The sequence below is a fragment of the Leptonychotes weddellii genome, chromosome 9 (assembly GCF_054177405.1).
Source record: "Leptonychotes weddellii isolate Sample4059 chromosome 9, ASM5417740v2, whole genome shotgun sequence".
NCBI lineage: Eukaryota > Metazoa > Chordata > Mammalia > Carnivora > Phocidae > Leptonychotes > Leptonychotes weddellii.
The window spans coordinates 2,615,366-2,635,472 of record NC_138377.1 but is presented as its reverse complement, the minus strand read 5'-3'; the positions used below and the strand labels follow the sequence as shown (position 1 = coordinate 2,635,472).

General features: G+C 51.5%; 1 protein-coding gene across 9 annotated transcripts in view; it reads left to right on the top strand.

Annotated features, from left to right (window-relative positions):
* The window catches only part of PPP2R5C (protein phosphatase 2 regulatory subunit B'gamma), a 117,351-nt gene that overhangs the window by 81,981 nt on the left and 15,263 nt on the right, over positions 1–20,107 (top strand). For all 9 annotated transcript variants that reach the window (XM_081829905.1, XM_081829903.1, XM_081829900.1 and 6 more), the window contains 8 exons: positions 4,326–4,436; positions 5,472–5,564; positions 5,651–5,781; positions 10,935–10,994; positions 12,769–12,877; positions 13,681–13,734; positions 18,613–18,783; positions 19,792–19,919. In XM_081829905.1, coding sequence (XP_081686031.1) covers positions 4,326–4,436; positions 5,472–5,564; positions 5,651–5,781; positions 10,935–10,994; positions 12,769–12,877; positions 13,681–13,734; positions 18,613–18,783; positions 19,792–19,919 — 857 coding nt within the window. The remainder of the gene's footprint in view (positions 1–4,325; positions 4,437–5,471; positions 5,565–5,650; positions 5,782–10,934; positions 10,995–12,768; positions 12,878–13,680; positions 13,735–18,612; positions 18,784–19,791; positions 19,920–20,107) is intronic.

Genomic DNA, 20,107 nt, shown 5'->3' with positions numbered 1-20,107 from the left:
AAAAAAAAAAAATCCGGTTAGAATTATGTTTAAGATTGCATTCAGTGTGCAGATTGCTTTGTGGCAAAGTTACCTTTGTAATAAGCTGTCACCCCACCCTGGGGCCCGAAGTTTCCTCTGTTCATTCAGATACTCTATAACATGCCCTTTATTAGGGTTTTTATGCTCTCTCCACTGGGGCCTTGTAACTGGGCATCGAGTTCCCAGGCCCTCGGTCCCTTCTGGAACTGTGTTCTTGGGCTCCTCCCACTAATTCTGTTCCCTAATTACGGTGCTGTTGATGGAGAGGGTGTTGCTGTTGTTAGTTTTGTATTTTTGGTTTTTGTATCCTAGCCCAGCTGCGATGGTCTGTTCTGCTGCCTCTGTTTTTTTTTCCAGATACGCTGTAACATTTACAAATACAATTTTCTATTAAAAAATAGCAATAGTGTTGATGGGCTCCCTCCCCACTTCCCCCCAGCCCACCCGCCCCCAGAACGTATTTCATGACTCTCAGAACCTAGTGTTTCTGTTTGTGGGAGGATGAGCATCTGGAGGAACTGAGATTTGGCCTTTAGCAGACCCACCTCTATAAAACCTGTTTGCGTGCATAAAACAGAATACATAAAGTAGTGGAATAACCTTTGTGTTTAGAAGGAAGAACTGAATAATCAACCTTCCTTGACCCGTTGTCTCTGAAATTAGATTATCGGTGTTCTTTGGAGCATCTCTTCATTATCTTAAACCTCTGTATATTCTACCATACTGCAGTTATGACTTGGCACAAATGTTTTATTACTTCACCCACTGGTCGTGAATATCACAGATACAGAAAGGCTTCATGATATTGCTGAATCGCAGGAATTTCCCACAAGGTTGCCTCTCAAGCCAGCGTGGTTTGCATCTAATTCAGTAAATTTAGCACTCTGGAGAAGAGCATCTGCAGGGCTGATTTTAAGTACTGAAAGTAGGAGTGTCGAGAAAGCTGTGAAAGCAGGTGCTTCCTAATATTACAGAGTCCGTCCACACCCCACCCGGCCGCTGCGCGCATGACCTACGTGCACACCCGCGTGCGCGGGAACCACACATGTACGCCCCGTCCCACTTCACGCGGGCCCAGTGCAGAGAGAAGATTCACCCTCTTCCTACACGTGAGAAAACCAAAGCGTGGGCAGATTTTTCAGGGCACAGTTCCTGCTTCTGGGTGGAAGAGGGCCGGGAGGCTGTCCCCACCAGGCCCTGCCACCCTCTCTGTGTGGCCTGATCCTGGCTGGGTCCACACCTCTGGGTGCACTCTCACTCAGTTGAGCTGAGAGGTTAAAATGAATCCATCTGGTCCACATCCGACCTACAGTACAAACGACATTCCCTTCCATTTCTGTGTCATGAGGATGACGAAGACCAGCCTTCTGTGGTGCTCAGACTAAACTCCACGTGTCTAGACAGCTCAGTCCTCCCTCCTAACACCCGGATGTCGGCACCACAGTGCTCAGCTCACTTGACCGTGAAGCTTTTGTGCTCAGGATTATTGAAACCCAAGAATAATTTGAGGTGGCAAACCGTTTGCGTTCTGCTCTTTTCTTCCAAATGTTAGTTTTATACACTTAGCCTTTTCTAGAGCTGAGCATCGAATGAATGCAACGTGATGTGGTAGGAAAGGTGGGTAGAAGTTACAGTGTGAGATTTTTTTTTTTTATCTTGTGAAAGAAAGAACTTCCTATTGATTAGAGTTGGCCAATAGTAAAACTTCCTGGATCTGGGCTGGTCGTCCTTTGAGGATGCTGAAGCCATAAAAGCAAGGTGGTCTACCACCCCTGCAGACTCCCAGCTCCGCATCTGGGATTCGGGCCGTAGGTGACCAGACACCCCACACTGGGCTTCACCTTGAAACTTCAACTTCACTACTGGTAGACTCTAACCAGTTTACTAAGAATCGTAACTAAGCAGGTGTGTCAGAGTTCTACCAGAGAAACAACCAGTAAGAGAGAGAGAGAAACAGAGACAGAGCCCGAGATCGATTTTCAGGAACTCCGTGGGGCAGGAGCTAAGGCCGCCCCCACAGGGGGATTTTTTTTCTTCCTCAGGAAGAAAAAAACCAGTTCTGCTCTTCCGACTTTGCCACTGAGTGGCTGAGGCCCACCCGCGTCCTCAGGGGTCGTCTCCTGTGCGTAAAGTCAGCTGACGGCCAATGTCAACCGCCTACAGATGCCTCTAAGAGTGCGGCTCCCATCAGTGTCTGAAACCAGAGTGCTCTCAGACGAGCCACGATCGGCCCAGTCTTGCTTTCCTGCCCCTGGTTAGTCTCTCCGGGGACAGCTGCCTCACCGGTGTAACGCCTGGCCAGTGAGGGACCTGGGCGGGGGGGGGGGGGGGGCCGGCCCTGAGCAGAGCAGGGGGGGCAGCCGCCACCCCCGTGCTTGCTCCCTTCCTGCGTGGGACCCAGATGTCACGGGCTGCTCACACAAGTCTCCAAGAGGCAGGCCCAGCGTGTGTCCACAGAAGCCTATGCCACCGAAAGACGCCATGTGGGCTCTGCCCTCCCACGCTGGGCCTGCGGCTCTCCTCTGCCTCACTCTCTTCAGGGCACCTGCAGTCCCTGGGTGACTGTCTTGGAGCCCCCAGCGGTTTGGGGCTCAGCCTCAGACTCCATCTGACCCCGCTCTCCGCACTTTCCCAGCCTGGGAAGGAAGGGGTGAAGGCTCGCAGTGACAGGGCCGGTCTGTTGCCCCCCCGGCAAGCCCCGGGGAGGGGGGAGGGCACCTGAGTGTGGCCTTTTCTTGGTGTGAGAGATCTTGCTGTCTGCTTGCTCTCTTCTGTGGGCTTGGGGATCGGGGCGCCAGGAGAGTCCCTCCCCTGGGGGCCGGTGACAGGACGTGCCCCGTGCACCTGGCAGCACCTGTCACAGCCTCTGTCCCTTAGTCACCTGTTACTTGGGAGGCCTCCTCCAGGACCCTGTTCACAGGTTCCAAACCTTTTTTACTACAGACTTAGGTTTTAGGAGTATTATCTTATTTTTACTAAAGGATTTTTTTGTTTCTGGATTCCCAACCATTTTTTTGTTCCTTCCATTCCTGTATTATCTCAGCGCCATTGCTGTGATTCCTTGCACCCGCTCCTCCTCTCAGACAACAAATGTTTGAGGCTCAGGGCTTTTATAGCTGACGGCTTGAAGTGGGGGCATGTTCCTTCACGGAACACAATGGTAGGGCTCAGAGTTCAGTGTCAGTAACAGTAAAGACGAGAAGAAACACAGTAGATGACCTTGAGTTTTAGCTCTGTCTCTATGAGACTGGATACCTGAGCATCAGGTTTGCCCTTGACTGCCCACAGATACCTCCTGCCCGTTGTCATGGAGCTGAGTCTTACCTTGTGCGGCAGGTGTTTGGATTGTGTGCTGTGGGGGGTGGAGGGGCAGAGGCCTTGCTCTGGTCATGTGAGCGCCCGTCACCGGAGCCCAGTCCTGTAACCCACATATGGCAGGCTCACAGCTTCTGTAAGGTAACTAATCATATTTATAAAAGAAGAGTAAGTTATAAGTTGATATAGAAAACAACATTTATATGTTGTATGTTATATGTTAAACATATGTTACATGTTTATCAGTGTATGTTGTGCTTGCACCATATGGGCATTAAAATGTACTTGTGCTCCAGAGAACTCTAGATTTTATGTAGAAACATCTATAAAACACTTGACTTTTATGAAGTTGGAAATAAACAGAGCCTGGGGTGGAAGTCCATGGTGAAGGACAATATAAAGAAAAACAGGTAGCAAATTTGTCATTCACACTCCAGAGAAATCTCTTCCTAAGTCATTTCTTCCTGAGTCCAGACAGACCAAGACTCGTCCAGCCCCGGGCACACAGCCAGCTGCCCTCTGATGGTTCTCTCGGTGCCGATCGCAGGCTCCTCTGGGGCAGGAGGTCAGGTCTTCGGTCTCTGCTGTTGCCTGCATAATCTCATCCTTTTCTTCCCAGCACTACACCCGCCTCCTTGCTTGGTACTTACTGTGCATGGTGGAGACCGTGGGCTCACTGTTGCCCACCAGCACTGGTTAATGCTGGTTGTCCGTGAGTCTGGCAGCTCAGAATCGAGCAGGAGTCTCAGTGGCCGTCTGTCCACGGGCCAGGTTTCCTTCTGCACTTCTGACCCAAGATCTCATTGGGGATCCGCACTGCTTCTGAAAAAGAATAAGGACGAGCCCCATAACCACTGGAAGCAGCTATCATTAGAATTAAAATGTTTTCTGTAACTATCTTTTTAATGTTTTCTGTAAATGCTTTTTTAAATGTTTTCTGTAAATACCTTGAATGTCCTGGTTATAACTCGAGAATATGTGGATTTTAGTTTGCAGTTAACATGTTTCGAACATTACCACCTTCCTCCAATCCTACGGGAGCAGAATTTGACCCCGAGGAAGACGAGCCCACGTTAGAAGCAGCCTGGCCTCATCTACAGGTACTGAACTCTGGGAGTGCCCCAGAAACGGGCGCAAGTTAAGTGTGTGTGTTCATGGGGTTTGTCTCTAAAGCAAGTGTGTTGGCCCATAGGGCCTCACTCTGGCTGATTGCAAATGGACCTCTGACCTTGCAAACCTGTGCATACAAAGAAGGTGTTTTAGCAGAAGTGAGAACATTGAATGGGTTTTTTTTGTCTGTTTGGACCCTTGACACAAACTACAAAAGATACAGAATTGCCAATATGTTTGTAATGGAAGTAACCTCTTCGGTGATAGCCCTTAGATCGAGGCCTTTTGCAGATAGATGCTCCCCCTGTTTCCAGGACGTAGATTTAACACACCCCAAAGCTCACCTCCTGACTCACACATTTGTAAGGCAAAAAGTTGATCATAGATCAAGCTGGACGCCTGAGAAGACACTGAGCCCTGTGTGAGCAGAGTGTGAGCAAGCCACGTGCCTCACCGGGGCCTGGGTCGTCTGCAGGAGGGGAGATGGAGAGGTGGAAGCTGGGAACGAGCGATATGGGGAACAGATCACAAAAGGGGGCTGTCTCGGGGGCAGGACATCACCCCAAGGCATGTGGGATTGCTGTGTAACCCTGACAGCCTGCAACCCACTCGTGAAAGGGAGGAGCGTCCCAGCCCCGGGTGACTGCATCCGTGACCCGCTCACCGAGCCATCCCAGCTTCCTGTCCCGCGGCTCTGCCAGGACATGTGCTCGTGGCAGGCTGCAGGTCCCGCCCTGCTGGGGTCTCCCAGCAGCGTCAGCTAAGCGTACTGACACCCACCGTGGGTATCGTTTTGTTTAAATGCCATTTAAGGGTATAGTCTGTGGTTCTGAGCCAAATAAAACAATTGCCAGCATCAGTTATAATTAAATGAAGCCATGGTATTTGGCATTAATTCGTAGATACGTGGCTTTTTTTTTTTTAAAGGCTTAATATTTTCGGACAGAGGTTCAACTTGTGTATCTTTAATCGCCGTCTAATAAAATACCATGTTATTTGACTCGTTGTTGTTTTTTTCCTCCTAGCTTGTTTATGAATTTTTCTTAAGATTTTTAGAGTCTCCAGATTTCCAACCTAATATAGCGAAGAAATATATTGATCAGAAGTTTGTATTGCAGGTAAGGTACAAATTAGCTGAAGCTACAAAAGCCGTAATCTACAGAGCGGGAATACTGGTTCACTAAGTGTCTTTTTCTTCCTGAAGCTTTTAGAGCTCTTTGACAGTGAAGATCCTCGAGAGAGAGATTTTCTTAAAACTACCCTTCACAGAATCTATGGAAAATTCTTAGGCTTAAGAGCTTACATCAGAAAACAGATAAATAATATATTTTATAGGTAAGTCAGTGTGTGGGTGATGTGTCTCTTTTTGCATGATGATGTTCGTGTTCACACTCAGTGCTCCCCCCCCCCCCCCGCCATCGTTCCCTTTGGCAGGTGACTGGGGAGTGGGCCTGCCTGCCCGTGGCGTGCTGGGCCGCAGTGGCCGCCTTCTTCCTTCCCCCGTCCCTCCCTCTCTTCCCGCTCCCCTCCCTCACCCACCCCCAGCATCTCACCACACAGCCTTCCTCGGTTTGCATTTTCACCCAACTGTCCGGTACCCTGGGTGTCGCTCCGCCCAGAACCTGTCCAAAGCCAGCTGTCAGTCCTCCCACCTGCGCGTTCCTTCATCCTCCCCGATGCATCTCAGAGAGCAGGCAGGAGTGAGGAGTAAAGCAGGGATCCTTAGCAGCTCTCACAAGCTGGAGAACTATACTGGAGCTCTGGAACCCCTGTCCACCCCGGGGCAGAGGACGGCCTGCCAGAAGCAGCAGGTGCAGGTGGGCATGGCCATCCCTAGGCCTGCGGGACCACGGAGACTGGTCGGTCTGGGGAGCTGGGTGCAGAAGTTGCCCTGTCTGGGTTTACGTGGAGGAGGGCACAGCCCCATGGCTCATGAAAGAATGTTCTATGACATTCCAAGTGCAGTATTCACCTTAACCCCGCCCTCCTCCACTCCCTTCCTCCCGGTCCTGGCCACCGCCTCTCATTGACTCTTAGAGTCTGAACACCTCGCGACCCGCCCGCTGCCATCCCCATGGTTCTGCCGCCACCTGAGTCACACAGGTGACTGGCCATGCTTGGGTGGATGAGCCTAAGTCCTGGGCGTGGCCGTGTGCCAGTCTAGGCCGGCCTTCGTCATTCATGTCTCTGCTTACCTCCAGGCTCCTTCTGCACTAGCGCCTCCTGGAACATTCTTTCCACCTGCCCTTCTCCACAACCTCGCAGGCTTCCAGACGCATCCCCCCGCCAGAAAGCCCCCCTGGCTTGGCAGACAGGTCTACCTGCGGGGCCGGCCTTGTGCTGGGGGCTTTATCACACACGTCCAGCATCAGCTTCGCGCCTGCCCTGTGGTGGCACCAAATGAACGTTGATGCATGAAAGAGTTAATGTGTCTTAGTCGTCCCTGGAAAGCTTCCTGTGAGCACTTTATTCTAAGAATTTGGGCTTCCCAGTCAGCTTGCCTGGAAGGCCCCTGACTTCAGGCCGGCTCAAGGTAGTGACAGATCCTAGCGGTGACAGCCGCATGCGCAGGTCCCCCTGTGAGATAAAGGCGGGTTTCACACCATCCAGCTGTAGTCCCAGAGTGAGGGTGACATGCAGGCCGTCGCCAGGAGCACCACAGAGGCTAGGTGGGTCCCTTCTTAACAGACCCAGCAAGGGAGAGGGGGCAGAGACAGATGGAGATCCCACCATGGAGACCAGCAGCCTCTGGGGCTTCTGGAACCCGTCCTGCTGACTGTGATCAGAGAAGGACGTCAGGTTTCCTAGATGTCATGTTCCTAGTTCATGCTTCTTGGCCTCATGCTTCCTTCTGAACAGGATCATTATGTGGCTGAGGCACTTTTCTGTCAAAACATTTTATACGTTATTTAAACAGCAAAGAACAGGTACGATTTAAATTCTGATTTTTTAGGCCTAAAATTAAAGCTCTACCTAAAATGAGGTGGTGTGTTTTTTTTCTCGTTAAAATGTAGGTTTTGTTCAGATAGCAGAATCACAAATCATGCAGAACCTCAGTATAATAACTAAAATATTTAAATTTTTAGAAAGTTACTGCACATGATTTAGTTTGTTCTCACTGAGTGCTCAGTGCTGGCGCTGTTGTGTTTTAGCGATCTTTTCCGTAACTGTCATTTTTGATTGATGCGATCAAAAGCAAGCATGTTATGTGGAGTCCGTCGTTGGTTTGGTCTCCGCCTTCCACACCACTGATTTCATGCAGAAAGGAAGTAAGGAGAAAGACCTTGAGAGAAGTTCGCGGCACGACCCCATCTTGTAAGAAAAGATCTCTGCAACCTGTTTGGTTCGTCTCACTGAAAATGTTAACATCAAGTCCCTGTTCGTGTAGTTTCTCCTTCTAATGAGCATGTTCGAGATGTGAGCGACACAGGGATCTGCGCTGTGGACGGCCCAGCCACAGCGACCTGGAACCTGGACGTGGGCGGGGCAGCCCAGGGCTCCGGTTCTGTCTGCGTAACAGACGGCCCCACAGCCTAGCGGCTGGACTCACCCCCAGTCGATTATTTCTCACACATCTGTAATCGGAACTGGACTCCGCGGGCAGTTCTGCCGCTGCCCGCGATCTGCAGGTGCCAGCCTGTGCAGGGGGCTCAGGGCAGGACCTCAGCCAATCTCCAGAAGGAAAGAAGTGGGAGCCGCCGGGCCTCGGTGAGCCTGGCCCGTAACTGGAGCAGACTCTCCTCTACCTTCTGTGCTGAGAAAAGTGACTCACAGGACGACAGATCCACGGGGAGGGAGACAGACTCCGCCTCATCTGTGAGGCTCAGGGCACAGCCTACAGGGAGGAGAGGTATTGACGGTTTCCGTTTTGGAGACTGCCTCCAATAAGCAGGATCTGGCTCAGTTTTTAGAGAGTCCTGATTCCTTTTTTGCTGGAAGAGTGAGAAACACTAGCCTACTCCACATGCGTCTTTATGGTTTCCTTCCCTTTCTGCACCTTCCTTTCCTGCCTGTCTCGGGGAAAGTAAGAAGGAGAACTATACCTGTTTTCTCTTTTTTATATCTACTTCAGATCAGGTCAAAATAATTGGAAACAAAGAATTTATCATGCTGTTTCAAAGAGGCATGTGCACCCCAGTGTTTATAGCAACAATGTCCACAATAACCAAACTATGGAAAGAGCCCAGATGTCCATCAGCAGATGAATGGATAAAGAAGATGGGGGGGGGTGTGTGTGTGTGTGTTTACAATGGAATACTACTCAGCCATCAAAAAATGAAATCTTGCTGTTTGCAATGACATAGATGGAACTGGAGGGTATTAATGCTAAGCAAAATAAGTCAGAGAAAGACAAATACCATATGATTTCACTCATGGAATTGAGTGGAATTTAAGAAACAAAACGGATGAACAAAGGAAAAATAAACTAAGGTGAAAAGAGAGAGAGAGACAAACCATAAGAGACTCTTACCGAGGATTGCTGGAGGGGAGGTGGGGTGGGGGATGGGGTAACGGGGGGATGGGCATTAAGGAGGGCACGTGATGTAATGAGCGCTGGGTGTTACATGCAGCTGATGAATCACTGGATTCTACCCCTGACACCGATGCGACACTGTATGTTAACTAACTTGAATTTAAATTAAAAAAAAAAAAAAAACTAGCCCTGACAAAAAGAAAAAAGGAAATGAAGAATTTTTCAAGAGGAATATAGTGATGCTGATTTAGGAAAACAAAATGGCTTACAGCTGAAGGCTGTCCTTGTTCAAATGCGACGGCTGGAGCGTCTGGGTCCTGAGCGAGGCGGAGGGCAGAGCCAAGCCCCGAGGTCTCCGGGCACCTCGTGCAGCCCTCCTGCCTCCCCAGCTCTCCGGGTCGTCGAGGGGAGCGGTGACTCAGGGGGCGTGGCTGCACTTTATACAAAGCTCTAACTTTGTACATTGAAACTGAGAAAACAAGGGATGCACGCGAGAGCCCTCAGGTTGAGTTCCGTAAATTCAAGTGCTTCTGAGTGCAGACGCACCACGGAGGACAGGACTCCTGGGGGCCGGCTCCCAGTCTCCGGGCGGGTGCAGTGCAGAGGGCGGCAGGGAGTCGAGGGCTACGTCCCCTGCAGTGTGACCATACCGCCCACTTCTCACCACCCAGGTGCCCCGTGCCGTCTGGGTACCTCCCCACCTCCCCTTCGTGCTGTGGCCACACTCATTTCCGTGGCACTGTGGTTCTCTGCTCAGTGGCTGCAGCCGACCCGTGTGGGGCGCTCGGGGTTCCCCCGCATGTCTGCCTTGCCCACCTCCTGCCCGCGGCCCACTCCCCGCTCCATTTCACAGACCTTCGCTCTAGCCCTGCTTTCTCCCTCCCGCTCCATGCCCCAAACGTCTGTCAGACCCTCCTTCACGGCCCGGTTCAAGCACCAGACCATCTGAGAATTCTGCCCATTCGACAGTGTAGCAACCTTAAGGCCCACCCTTCAGGAGTGTTTCACGTCCTGTGGGTATTTGACCTGTTCTTTACCTTGAGGTCCCATGTCCGTTTGTTGCAAACAAGGACAACGAAATTTCAGAGTCAGATTTTTTTTAATCATCACAAACTCTTGTTTTTGGCTTAGAGCTGTCTCTGAACTGTTCCTTGTTGATGGAGAGGCAGAAACCTTTTTCAGACCCCACTCACGTCAGGCAGACGCCCGTGCCTTGGCTGAGGCAGACTCCAGGCAAGCGAGGTGTGGGCAGGAGTGGGCTCCTGGCTTCTGAGGAAGTCCTCGGGGGGTGGGGAGACGTTGCCCTGCTTGGTGTCCCTGTTCTCTCTCAGCGTCCCCAGCCTGTCAACACGTGTTCCAAGCATGGGACAGATGCCAGGCCCAGTCCTAGCACTGGGGACACAGTGACAGAAAGTCCTTGCCCTGACCTCAGGCCGACCTCAGGTGTGGCCGGATGCTGCAGGGGCCCCCCCCAAGAGCCCACCAGGCGGGCACAGCGCAAAGGCTTCTCAGAGGACACAAATCAGCTGCTCACGTTGGGGTTCCGGGAGGTGGTGCTTGAATTCCGTGTGGGGGCCGTGGAGGGTGTCTGTGAGGAAGCAGGCAAGATGGCCCGAGTGGGCAGGAAAGGACTTCTGCCCTGGCACAGACCCGGCCAACGTCGGAGGCTTTAAAACTGAGTAGGGCGTCGAGTTAGGTTGACGTGGAGCAAAAAATGAGGCCTGAGGGATGGGTCGCGGGATGTATGTGTGGTAAGACAGACGGCAGATTACTCATCGTTGCATCTGGGCGGTTGAAGTATAGGGGCTCACAGTGCAGACCCTACAGCCTTTCTCTGTGTTTGAAAACATCCAAGATAAAATGTTGGGACATTTGAGCAGGCCCGTGCGCTCTGCCCTCCGGGTCTTTGCACGCCACCCCCACCCCCCCAAAGCGCATTTGTTTCCTTATTCAGAGGATTTTAGTCCTTTCAGCTGTTAACTTCAGCGTCTAAATGGTACGTTGCTTCTTCTAGGTTTATTTATGAAACAGAGCATCACAACGGCATAGCAGAATTACTGGAAATCCTGGGGAGGTGAGTCGTCTCTGTTCCTGGCAGCCAGTGGAATTGATTCCAGAATGATCCAGTTCACTGAGTCCAGCAGCCCTCCCCAGAGCGAGGCGATGAAACCATTCCCAAAGGAACTGAGCTCTCCCTTGATGGAAGGGGTGGGTGAGGTCTGGGGCTAGAAGCCACTGATGAGAAACCCGCCTGCGTGCCTGGCTCGGCGCACAGATACCGTTTCCCCCAGCTAATCGAAGACCGTTACCTTAAGGAGGTTTATGTGTGACACCTGGAAGAATGAATCATTTATTGTACACTGGGGGTATTGAGTAAATGCTAGTATTTCAGATTGCTTTGATTTTATAAGTTTTTCATATGTGTCCTTGAAAGTAATTAACATTTCAAAAATTTTACCATCTTAAGCCAAGTGGAGTTCTTGCCTGCTATCTTTTTTTTTTTTTTTTAAATCAGTGACCTGTAGATTTTATATCAGACCTCCAACCCACTGTTTCCCAAACAGAGTTCCTCGGGGTTCCCCAGCTGAATAAGCTTGGAAGTGCTCTCCCCCAGCACCTTCCTTGGGGATTCAGCTGCATTGGCAGCTAAAGGTTCCAAGGGGCCCTGCAGGGAGGGAAGCTCTGTCCACCCCCAAAGCTTTGGGAACACAGGAAGCCGCTCTCCGGGAACACTGGTGTCATCGGGTCGATGAGAAAATCGTCCTTGCTGTTTTAGATACAATCTGAAAAAACCACTAGTCCTTGTGGAAGAGTCTACTTTGACCTGTTTCGGCGCAGTCAGCCGATGTCTCTCGCTCAGTAGAGTGTGGTGAGCAGTCGAGGGGCCCTTACTAGTTATATGACCTTCCTTAACTAGTCCTGACCGCTGTTTTCTTAGTAAGGTGTGGGAACTCCACTCGCCTCCTACGTGTCGTGAGGACGGCGTGAAGTGTCCGCACAGCCCGGCATGTCACAGAGAGGACTCTGTGCTCCCCACTGCTGGGATCGATAATGTTACCCTTCCAGAAGAGGTGTTTGACCTTGAAGGTCTGCCCCGATGCGAATGAGCAGGCCGTCCCTAATGCCCACTTCAGACGGGCCCTGCCTGCGGCACACACGTGCCCAGGACCCCTGGATGGTGCAGAACAGTCTGGAAATCACTGTCACTGCCCCGTACTTCCAACACGTGTCTGTGCTTGCCAAAAATAAAACCAAACAAATAGTGAATAAGGCAGCCCCCTCACCCAATTGAAAACCAGTGGATGAACTACTTGATGTTAGACACAGAGCTTCAGTTTGGAGGCAGGAGTAGAAGGGAGCTGCCTCCTGGCTGATTGTCAGCCAGCTCCCGTTCTGCACACCTGGACTCCCTCCCACCAGCATTAGAATAACGAACCCAGCTTGCTCCAGAGAAGTGCGAATTCCTAAAAATGGGTGAAGGGCAATGGAAGGTGCCAGGGGTGGGCAGACCCGGGGTGGGCAAACCTAGACTGGGGGCCCCACCGGAGCTGCCCGACCTCTGCGGCCTGTCTAAAGAAGGAGGCTTTGCCCCAGGGACTTGTGTTGTTCTGGGTATTGCCCTGCAAACCCAGCATTTTAGAACTCTCTCATATGTAACAAAGATAAAAATGACTATGCTTCTTGGAAGGTATTTAGTTTTTTAATTTCTGCTAATATCCTCTTTTGTGCAACATACATTTTGCTTACCAGTTTTTTTTAATGCTGAAAATGAGAAAAAACCGGCAAGGTATTTTTTTTAATCTGGAAGTTGTAAATACTCGAACTTTGAATAAACTCTGTTTTCACAGTATAATTAATGGATTTGCCTTACCACTGAAAGAAGAGCACAAGATTTTCTTATTGAAGGTGTTGCTACCTTTGCACAAAGTGAAATCTCTGAGCGTCTACCATCCACAGGTAAGGGGTGCCCAGCAGTGACGCGTGGGTGGGAATGCACACTGACATGGGGTCTCCGCGTGAACGTCGCTGAGCCCGAGACACACAAGCCCAGCCCGTTACCTGGGAGTGCGCTCTTGTTATGCTGCATTGCCAATGTTGGTTCTGGTGATAACTGAAAGGACACACGGGTCGAGAGATTCCCTTTTAAGAAAATCAGCAACATCTCAGGAATGGAGAATTTCAGAATTCATTCTAAGCACAGAGAAGGGGGTGGATGGCAGGCGTCAAGGGAAACTCTCAGGGGAAGGCACCTATCAGGAGTGGTGGTGCGGGATCAATTCCAGGAAGTGTATTTACGTGATTCTAAGCACTTTGGCTTCCTGGGAAGTATTTTACTTCGAGGTGGTTTTTTTCTTTTTTCTTCCTCCTGCTGTTGCTTTACCTCCAGCCAGATTGTTATCCTGTGAATCGTTCTAGAGAAGAGATTAATAGTTCAGTGTTTTAAGATGGAACCAGATTTTAATTTGGTTTTTTCGAGCTGTTAGATTCCTTGTGGATTACAGTCTCCGAAAACAGCGTGAGAAAAACCCTGTCAAACCCGGGCTGACTTGTCGATGTTAGTCCGAAAGACTGTTTCCTAATTTTTTTTTTGGCTTTCTGCCGCACCCTGTCCCTGAGAGTCCCCGCCCCACCCCACCCCCAGAGCTGGCGGGCCCCTGCAGGGGAGCCCCTGCCCGCCCCGGGGGTCCACACCGAGGGGGTGGGGGCAGCGTTGCTGTGTTGAAGCGAGACACTAATACCCCCCCTCCTGTACTTTGCAGCTGGCGTACTGTGTGGTCCAGTTTTTAGAAAAGGACAGCACCCTCACCGAGCCAGTAAGTATGCTCTCTGGCCGGGGCCTTGGTCCGGGTGCCGGCGCGCCCGTGATGTGGCGTGGGGGCGTCCCCAAATGTCCGTGTCGCCATGGCTCTGCTGGCCAGGTAGCTGCTCGGACCACTTTTTCCCCGGAAGTCCACTGCTGAACACGCTGATTTCCCTGCCGTGTTGTGTGTTTTCAGGGTGTGGTGACTTTATTACGAGTTCCTTTACTGCGGTGAGGATGATTCCATGCGCTCAGATTGCCGTCTAGTCTGAGCTGGACCTCAGTCCTCTGAACATGAGGCGCTGGCGTGGGCGAGGCCGCTGGATTGCGCGCCGTTGGGCACTTCCCCATCTTGGTTTAAGGACGCGCAGCTGCCTTCCATCCTACCGGTTGTAGTGAGTTCTCGAAATGCTTGCGCCGGAGAGGTTCTGTGAGCTGCGACGTTCCTTCCAGGTTCGAGGGTAGCTGCTCCGTGATCAGCGCATCCCCAGCGCCACGTGGCTGCCCTTGAGCGTGTAGATTTCCAGATTTCTTGGCCGGTTATCTTGACTAAAAATGAAGGGCTGTCATAGCCTGGATTACCCAAGTTGAGCCTGTCAGGGGCGGTTTAAGCATTTGAATGCACTTTTTTTAATAGCTTTATTGAGATATAATTCACGTACCATACACTTCACCCATTTAAAATGTACAGTTCAGTGGCTTTTTGGTATATTACGTCAGTGATTTTTTTAATTGTGCTAAAGTACATGCAGCATAGAATTTGCCGTTTTCACTGTACAAGCGAGTGGTGTTAATTACATCCCAGTGCAGCTGGTTGCCACTGTTTCCAGAACTTTGTTACCGCCCCAGGCAGAAGCTCTGCCCCCCGAAACACCGGCTCCCGCTTCCCCTCCCGCACCCCCACCGGTTCCCAGTGACCCATCACCTGCTTTCTCTCTCCACGAGTTGGCCTCATCCGAGCACCTCACGTGGGTGGAATCATGCCGGTGGTCGTCAGGGTTCCGACACGCCGTGGCCGTGTCAGAACTCCATCCCTGGGTGTGGCTGGATAGACCCCCTTGTGTTTTGTTCGTCCGCTCCTCTGTCGGTGGACGCTGGGGTCGCTGTGAACGTGGGTGCGCAGGGCTCTGCGCAAGTCCCCGCTCTCGGTCCCATTGGTTGTTCAGCTTGGGGTGAAAATGCTGGGTCAACTGGTGATCCTGTGTTTAGCTTTGTGAGGAACTTCCCCACTCTCCTCCGCTCTCTCCGCATCCTCGCCGACACTTGGTGTTGTCCCTTTTTTTTATCCTAGCCATCTAGTGAGTGTGCGGTGGCGTCTCTCGGTGGCTTTTTGGTTTGCATTTCCCTCACGGCTGAAGATGTTGGGCATCTCTTCATATACCTGTTGGGCACCTGTCTGTGGACAAACATCTTCAGATCCACTGCCCATTTTTCATCAAGTGGGTTGTTTTTTACTGTTCGGTAACAAAGTAAGAAGTACTGAGTGCCAGTTGCAGTGTTTGAGTATACTTTTCGCAGTTACTGTTGGAATAGAAAAGGCAAGTGTCGTCGTTCCGGCATCTTCTCTGTCCCCGTGGCCTCCTCCACAGCGGTCCCGTGAGGTCATGAGTGTTACAGTGGAAATACGTGGGAAATCCTTAGTGCTCTGTTTCTTGGCTACACCGGCTCCTGATCTCTGCCTTCTTCAGAGCTTCTGGCCCGTGCGTGGACACCCAGAGTCACCCACCAACTCAGGAAAAGCCCTTGACCGCGTCCCCACGGTCCCTGCATGCCTCTGCCTCAGCTCCGTCTGAGATTTTGGAAGCCCCCCAGGAAAGGCACCAAACTTACCAGACTTCAGTATCAAACCCTGAGTGTTGACTCCCGATCAGGGTAGGGTTCTTTTTATCCCCCTGACTAAACCGAAGACGTGTCTCTGGGAGGAAGGACACGTGAGGTGGCCCCAGTGGTCAAGGCTTTTCTCCAGTGATGCCACGTCCTCAGTCCCTCCATCTGTGTTGAGGGGCGGCTCCCCACTAACGGGTGGCGACCGTTACTAAAGACATAGTATGGGAACAAGTTCTGACACCCACCTTGCTTTTTCTACCTCAAAAATAAGAAGGGAAAGAGAAACATGGGAGGAGAGAAAAAGGATGCACTTTTCTTTTATGACTTTTCTCTGTATTTCTCACACTCTCCAGGGGCTAAAGAATCCACGAATCGTTGCCCTGCGTTCACCGTGGGCCAGGCCCCCGCCGTAGTGCCCCGGTCCCCGGCCAGGTCTGTCACAGCCCGAGTCCTAATCCTGCCCCAGCGCACCTCTGTTCTCTCCTTCCCCTGAGACTGGCGTGAAAGCTGACAGTGGTTTGCGGGAGCGGGAGCCCTTGGCTGCGGTCGTATGACGGAAGGAGAGGGGCGGCCACTGGCTTCCGCTGGGTCCCTCCGTCGTAGATCAGAAGCTCAGAGTTGGCACAGAGAAGCTTCAGGCCCCCACACACCAGGCCCCAGGATTGCCACCCAGGTCCGCTTCGTTCCCTAATCTCCCGCAGCACAGACAACATACTACTAGTGCTCTCTGGACCACAGAGAGCAGATTTTGTTTTCTGCACTTCAAAAACGTGCAGACCCTCACCTCGGTGAACTCCTTTCTTTGAAATTCCCATACTATTTCAGCATTGAAAGCTTGTCGACAACCAGGTGAATGGGGTAAAGGCTTGGGAAGGTGTGCGTCCACTCGGCAGTACTAAGAAGGACACGGCAGCCGCAAGGGTCTCAGGGTCCTGGGCCCAAGGCTCTCCCGAAGTCAGCGTGGCCAAGGTCGGGAGTGTTTAAAGTACGATCCGTTTAAAAGACCCGCGTCACTCCTGTTCAAGGTCTGCAATTAATATTTTTACTTGTAAACTGTGTACAGTGCTCAGAAACTTTCTTGAACACGTATACTATTGTACGAAGAATAGGAGCTCACCAGATTGCGGATGGGAAGTAAAATCGTGTTGTCGCCCACCTGTTTCTTTAGGATAATCGACTTTTACTACAGGGCCCGGTGGGAACCCTCTTTTTTCCCTGGTGTGTCGGGGAGGGGCTTGCCTGTGCTGCCCAGCCCTGTCCAGAGAGCGGCAGCCCATCGAGTCTCCGAAGGGGAGCTCAGCATGTGACCCATGCCCAGGAGCACACAGACACTTCTGCCTAGATTAGCTTTACCAGGCGGCCCCCTCATTTGCAAAAAGCTGCCGCACTCTGAACCCATGGTATTGACCATAGCTCGCTCCAGATAGTGTGATAACTTGGTCCAGCATGGGGCTCCGATTCCAGAAAAAAAAACCTCTTGCAGAGACATTGAATAGCTAAACCAGTTGTGTTTTGTATCTCACATGCTGATGTATTTTTCCTAATAAAGTACCATTGACAAAATGGCAAGGAAGAGTGGGTTTGTGAAGTGATTGGCATCTGCTGTATTCTTAACAGTGGTCCCCACCCTGGGGAGTAGTAGGTGCTCACTAAATGTCTGTTCAGTGGTTTTGATCGAAAAGTAGGACAAAAATCATTAAATGCTAGATTTTTTAAGGGAATCCTTTTAGAGACAATCGTGTTGTAAAGTTTTACGTCAGACTCCAAAGCTAGGAGCACTGTCTTTTTTATAAATGTTGGAGTTTTATAAAGCGTAATATCATGAAAGATCATCCCGAAGCCTGAAGGCTGAAAGCATTGAGCAGAGTTGTTTGTTCGGAATGGATGTTGTTCAAAGGCCCACGGTGTTTTTAACCACGGTCAGGGTGTCACCTGGCCTGCCGGGCAGTCGGGCGCTGTCTGCGGGGCTGTGGAGGGCTGGCCGGTGGCGGCCCCCCGCCAGCCCAGAAGAGCTGGCATTTGCTGTGATGGCTAGGGGCTGGGACAGTGGTTCCCGAAATGGCCGTGATGGGCCTCGGCCCTGCGTGTACAAGCGTGCACGTGGGCTTGCGTGCAGATGTTGTGGGCCCTGGTACTCTTTTAGAATGAAGACAGCTAAACTCTAGAAATGTTACTAACCCTCACCGAGCTGAATCTGATACTCTGCGGGGACTATCTTTACTGGTGTGGTTGTGGTAGGAAATTTGGAAACTATAGGGGTGAGATAAAGAAAGGTTGCCCCACAGAAACTCTTTCCACCTGTCTGACTTGGGCAAGGAAGGTAACGTCCAGTCCCCAGGAATGAGGAAGGCGCTGCCGACTGGCCGAACGTGCCTTGCGGGGGCGGGCGGCACAGATGCTCTCTGGCAGGGTCCCGCGGGCCAGCACCCCTCAGAGGCAAGGTCCTCGCAGCCTCCGAGGCAGTTACCAGCCCAGGGTCACAGGTCATGTGCACAGAGGGCAGCAGGGCCCGACCCCAGGTCCCTCTGCAGCCCCGCTCGGCGTGAGCTAACAACCATATCCGCCTATTTCACGTCTCCCTCTTCTGATTTATTTTAGCACAATCGAAAACACCATGTGTACGCACACAGTATGCCTGTTTGTGTAGAAATACATATGAACGGGTAGTTTGAGATAGAAACGGATTGCGCACATGTGTGACTGGCAGCCTCAGAGCGGACCACTCCTGCACAGAAACGACCATGCGAACTCATACGCCCCATGTTTCTCCATTGTTCTTTTTCTCTCTCAACCCTCCTAACTGCTTATCTTTTATATTCTTTTTTTTCTAAAGGGACTGACTGCGGTGGTGGTTAATCAGAGGGAGTGGGTCACGTTAAAGTGGTGATTCTTAAGTATATAAAATTAGATCAGTTTCTGTGATTCTAAAAAGCCCCCGTGCTGATATACGGTGTGGCTCTTCCTTCTACAAGGAAGGAAGCACCCCCTGATTCTGTTGCTTTGCTTGGGGGACACGTCAACGAACCACAGACGGGCATCACGCTTTGTGTTTTTTCTCTGGCAGGTGGTGATGGCGCTTCTCAAATACTGGCCAAAGACTCACAGTCCAAAAGAAGTCATGTTCTTAAATGAATTAGAAGAGATCTTAGATGTGATCGAACCATCGGAATTTGTGAAGATCATGGAGCCGCTCTTCCGGCAGCTGGCCAAATGTGTGTCCAGCCCACACTTCCAGGTACGAGGGCGGAGAGAGAACGGCCCCGTTTGGCGTCCACGTCGGAGGTGACCAGCCTCAGTGTGTCGCTGTCACGCTGCGCTTGTCGTGTGGTTTGAAGGGAGATGGGCAGTTTAGTCGTACTTCAAAATAAGATGCTAAGACGCTAATTCTATAAAACAGTTGAGTATCTCGAGCGCATCACTGAACACCTGTTTCTCACTAAGAGTGATTAAAACGGCTCCCCTGTAAAGCCTTCTTTGTCTTTTTGTTCGGTGTGCCCCAAATGCATAAAACCTCGCTTTCCGCAACTGAGGGACGGACACTTGTAGACAAACTGTTCAGCCCTGAAACTCCCCGTCCACAAGCACTTGTTTCTGATACATACACATTCCGACTTTTGTCCCCCCCACCCAAATCCTGTGTGAGGGGGGCCTCAGTCACATGCCACTCTCCTCTCCTGGGCTTCTCATTCAGCCTCGTTCGGGGGTCGTCCCCAGGACCTTGGTTCAGCCCATCTGCCTCCCTTGGACGTGCTGGCGTGTACCGTGAGCTCACCCCGAGCAAGGTGACCCCTCTCCTGGCCCCCTTCTGTGCTGCTGTCTGCCACGTGGCCTTTCACTTCTGGGGAATTAATTCTCCTATCATTTGTCTCCCCCGCTAGAATGTAAGCTCCACGAGGGCAGGAGTTCTGCCTCGCCTCATCCACTCTGACACCTCGGCACCTCCTGGACCCACAACGGAGGGGGTGGGCGGAAGGAGCACGTTTGGCCTGTGTCCTCTGCATGGAGCCCAGGGCGCAGCCTAAATATTTCTTGAATGAGTGGAGAAATGAGTGTATTCTTGATGGGCAAGAAACCATCTGCCCTTTTGTCGAGGGTTCTTCAGGATGACGGTTTCGAGTGTGCTGGATCTGTGGAGATGATTGGCTGACCCAGTATAATTCACCTCCACAGGCAGTCGTGGGGAGGGTCCTGCTGCCTGAGTATTTGTTGTCTCGGTCACAACACTGTGCCCTCTCTCTTCCAGGTGGCGGAGCGAGCGCTGTATTACTGGAACAATGAGTACATCATGAGCCTGATCAGTGACAATGCAGCAAAGATCCTACCCATCATGTTTCCTTCCTTGTACCGCAACTCCAAGACCCACTGGAACAAGTAAGAAAGGGGGTGCCCGGGGGGGCTCAGTCGGTTAAGTGTCTGCCTTCGGCTCAGGTCATGGTCCCGGGGTCCTGGGATCGAGCCCCGCATGGGGCTCCCTGCTCAGCGGAAAGCCCGCTTCTCCCTCTCCCTCTCCCTCTGCTGCTCCCCCTGCTTGTGCTCTCTCTGTCAAATAAATAAAATTT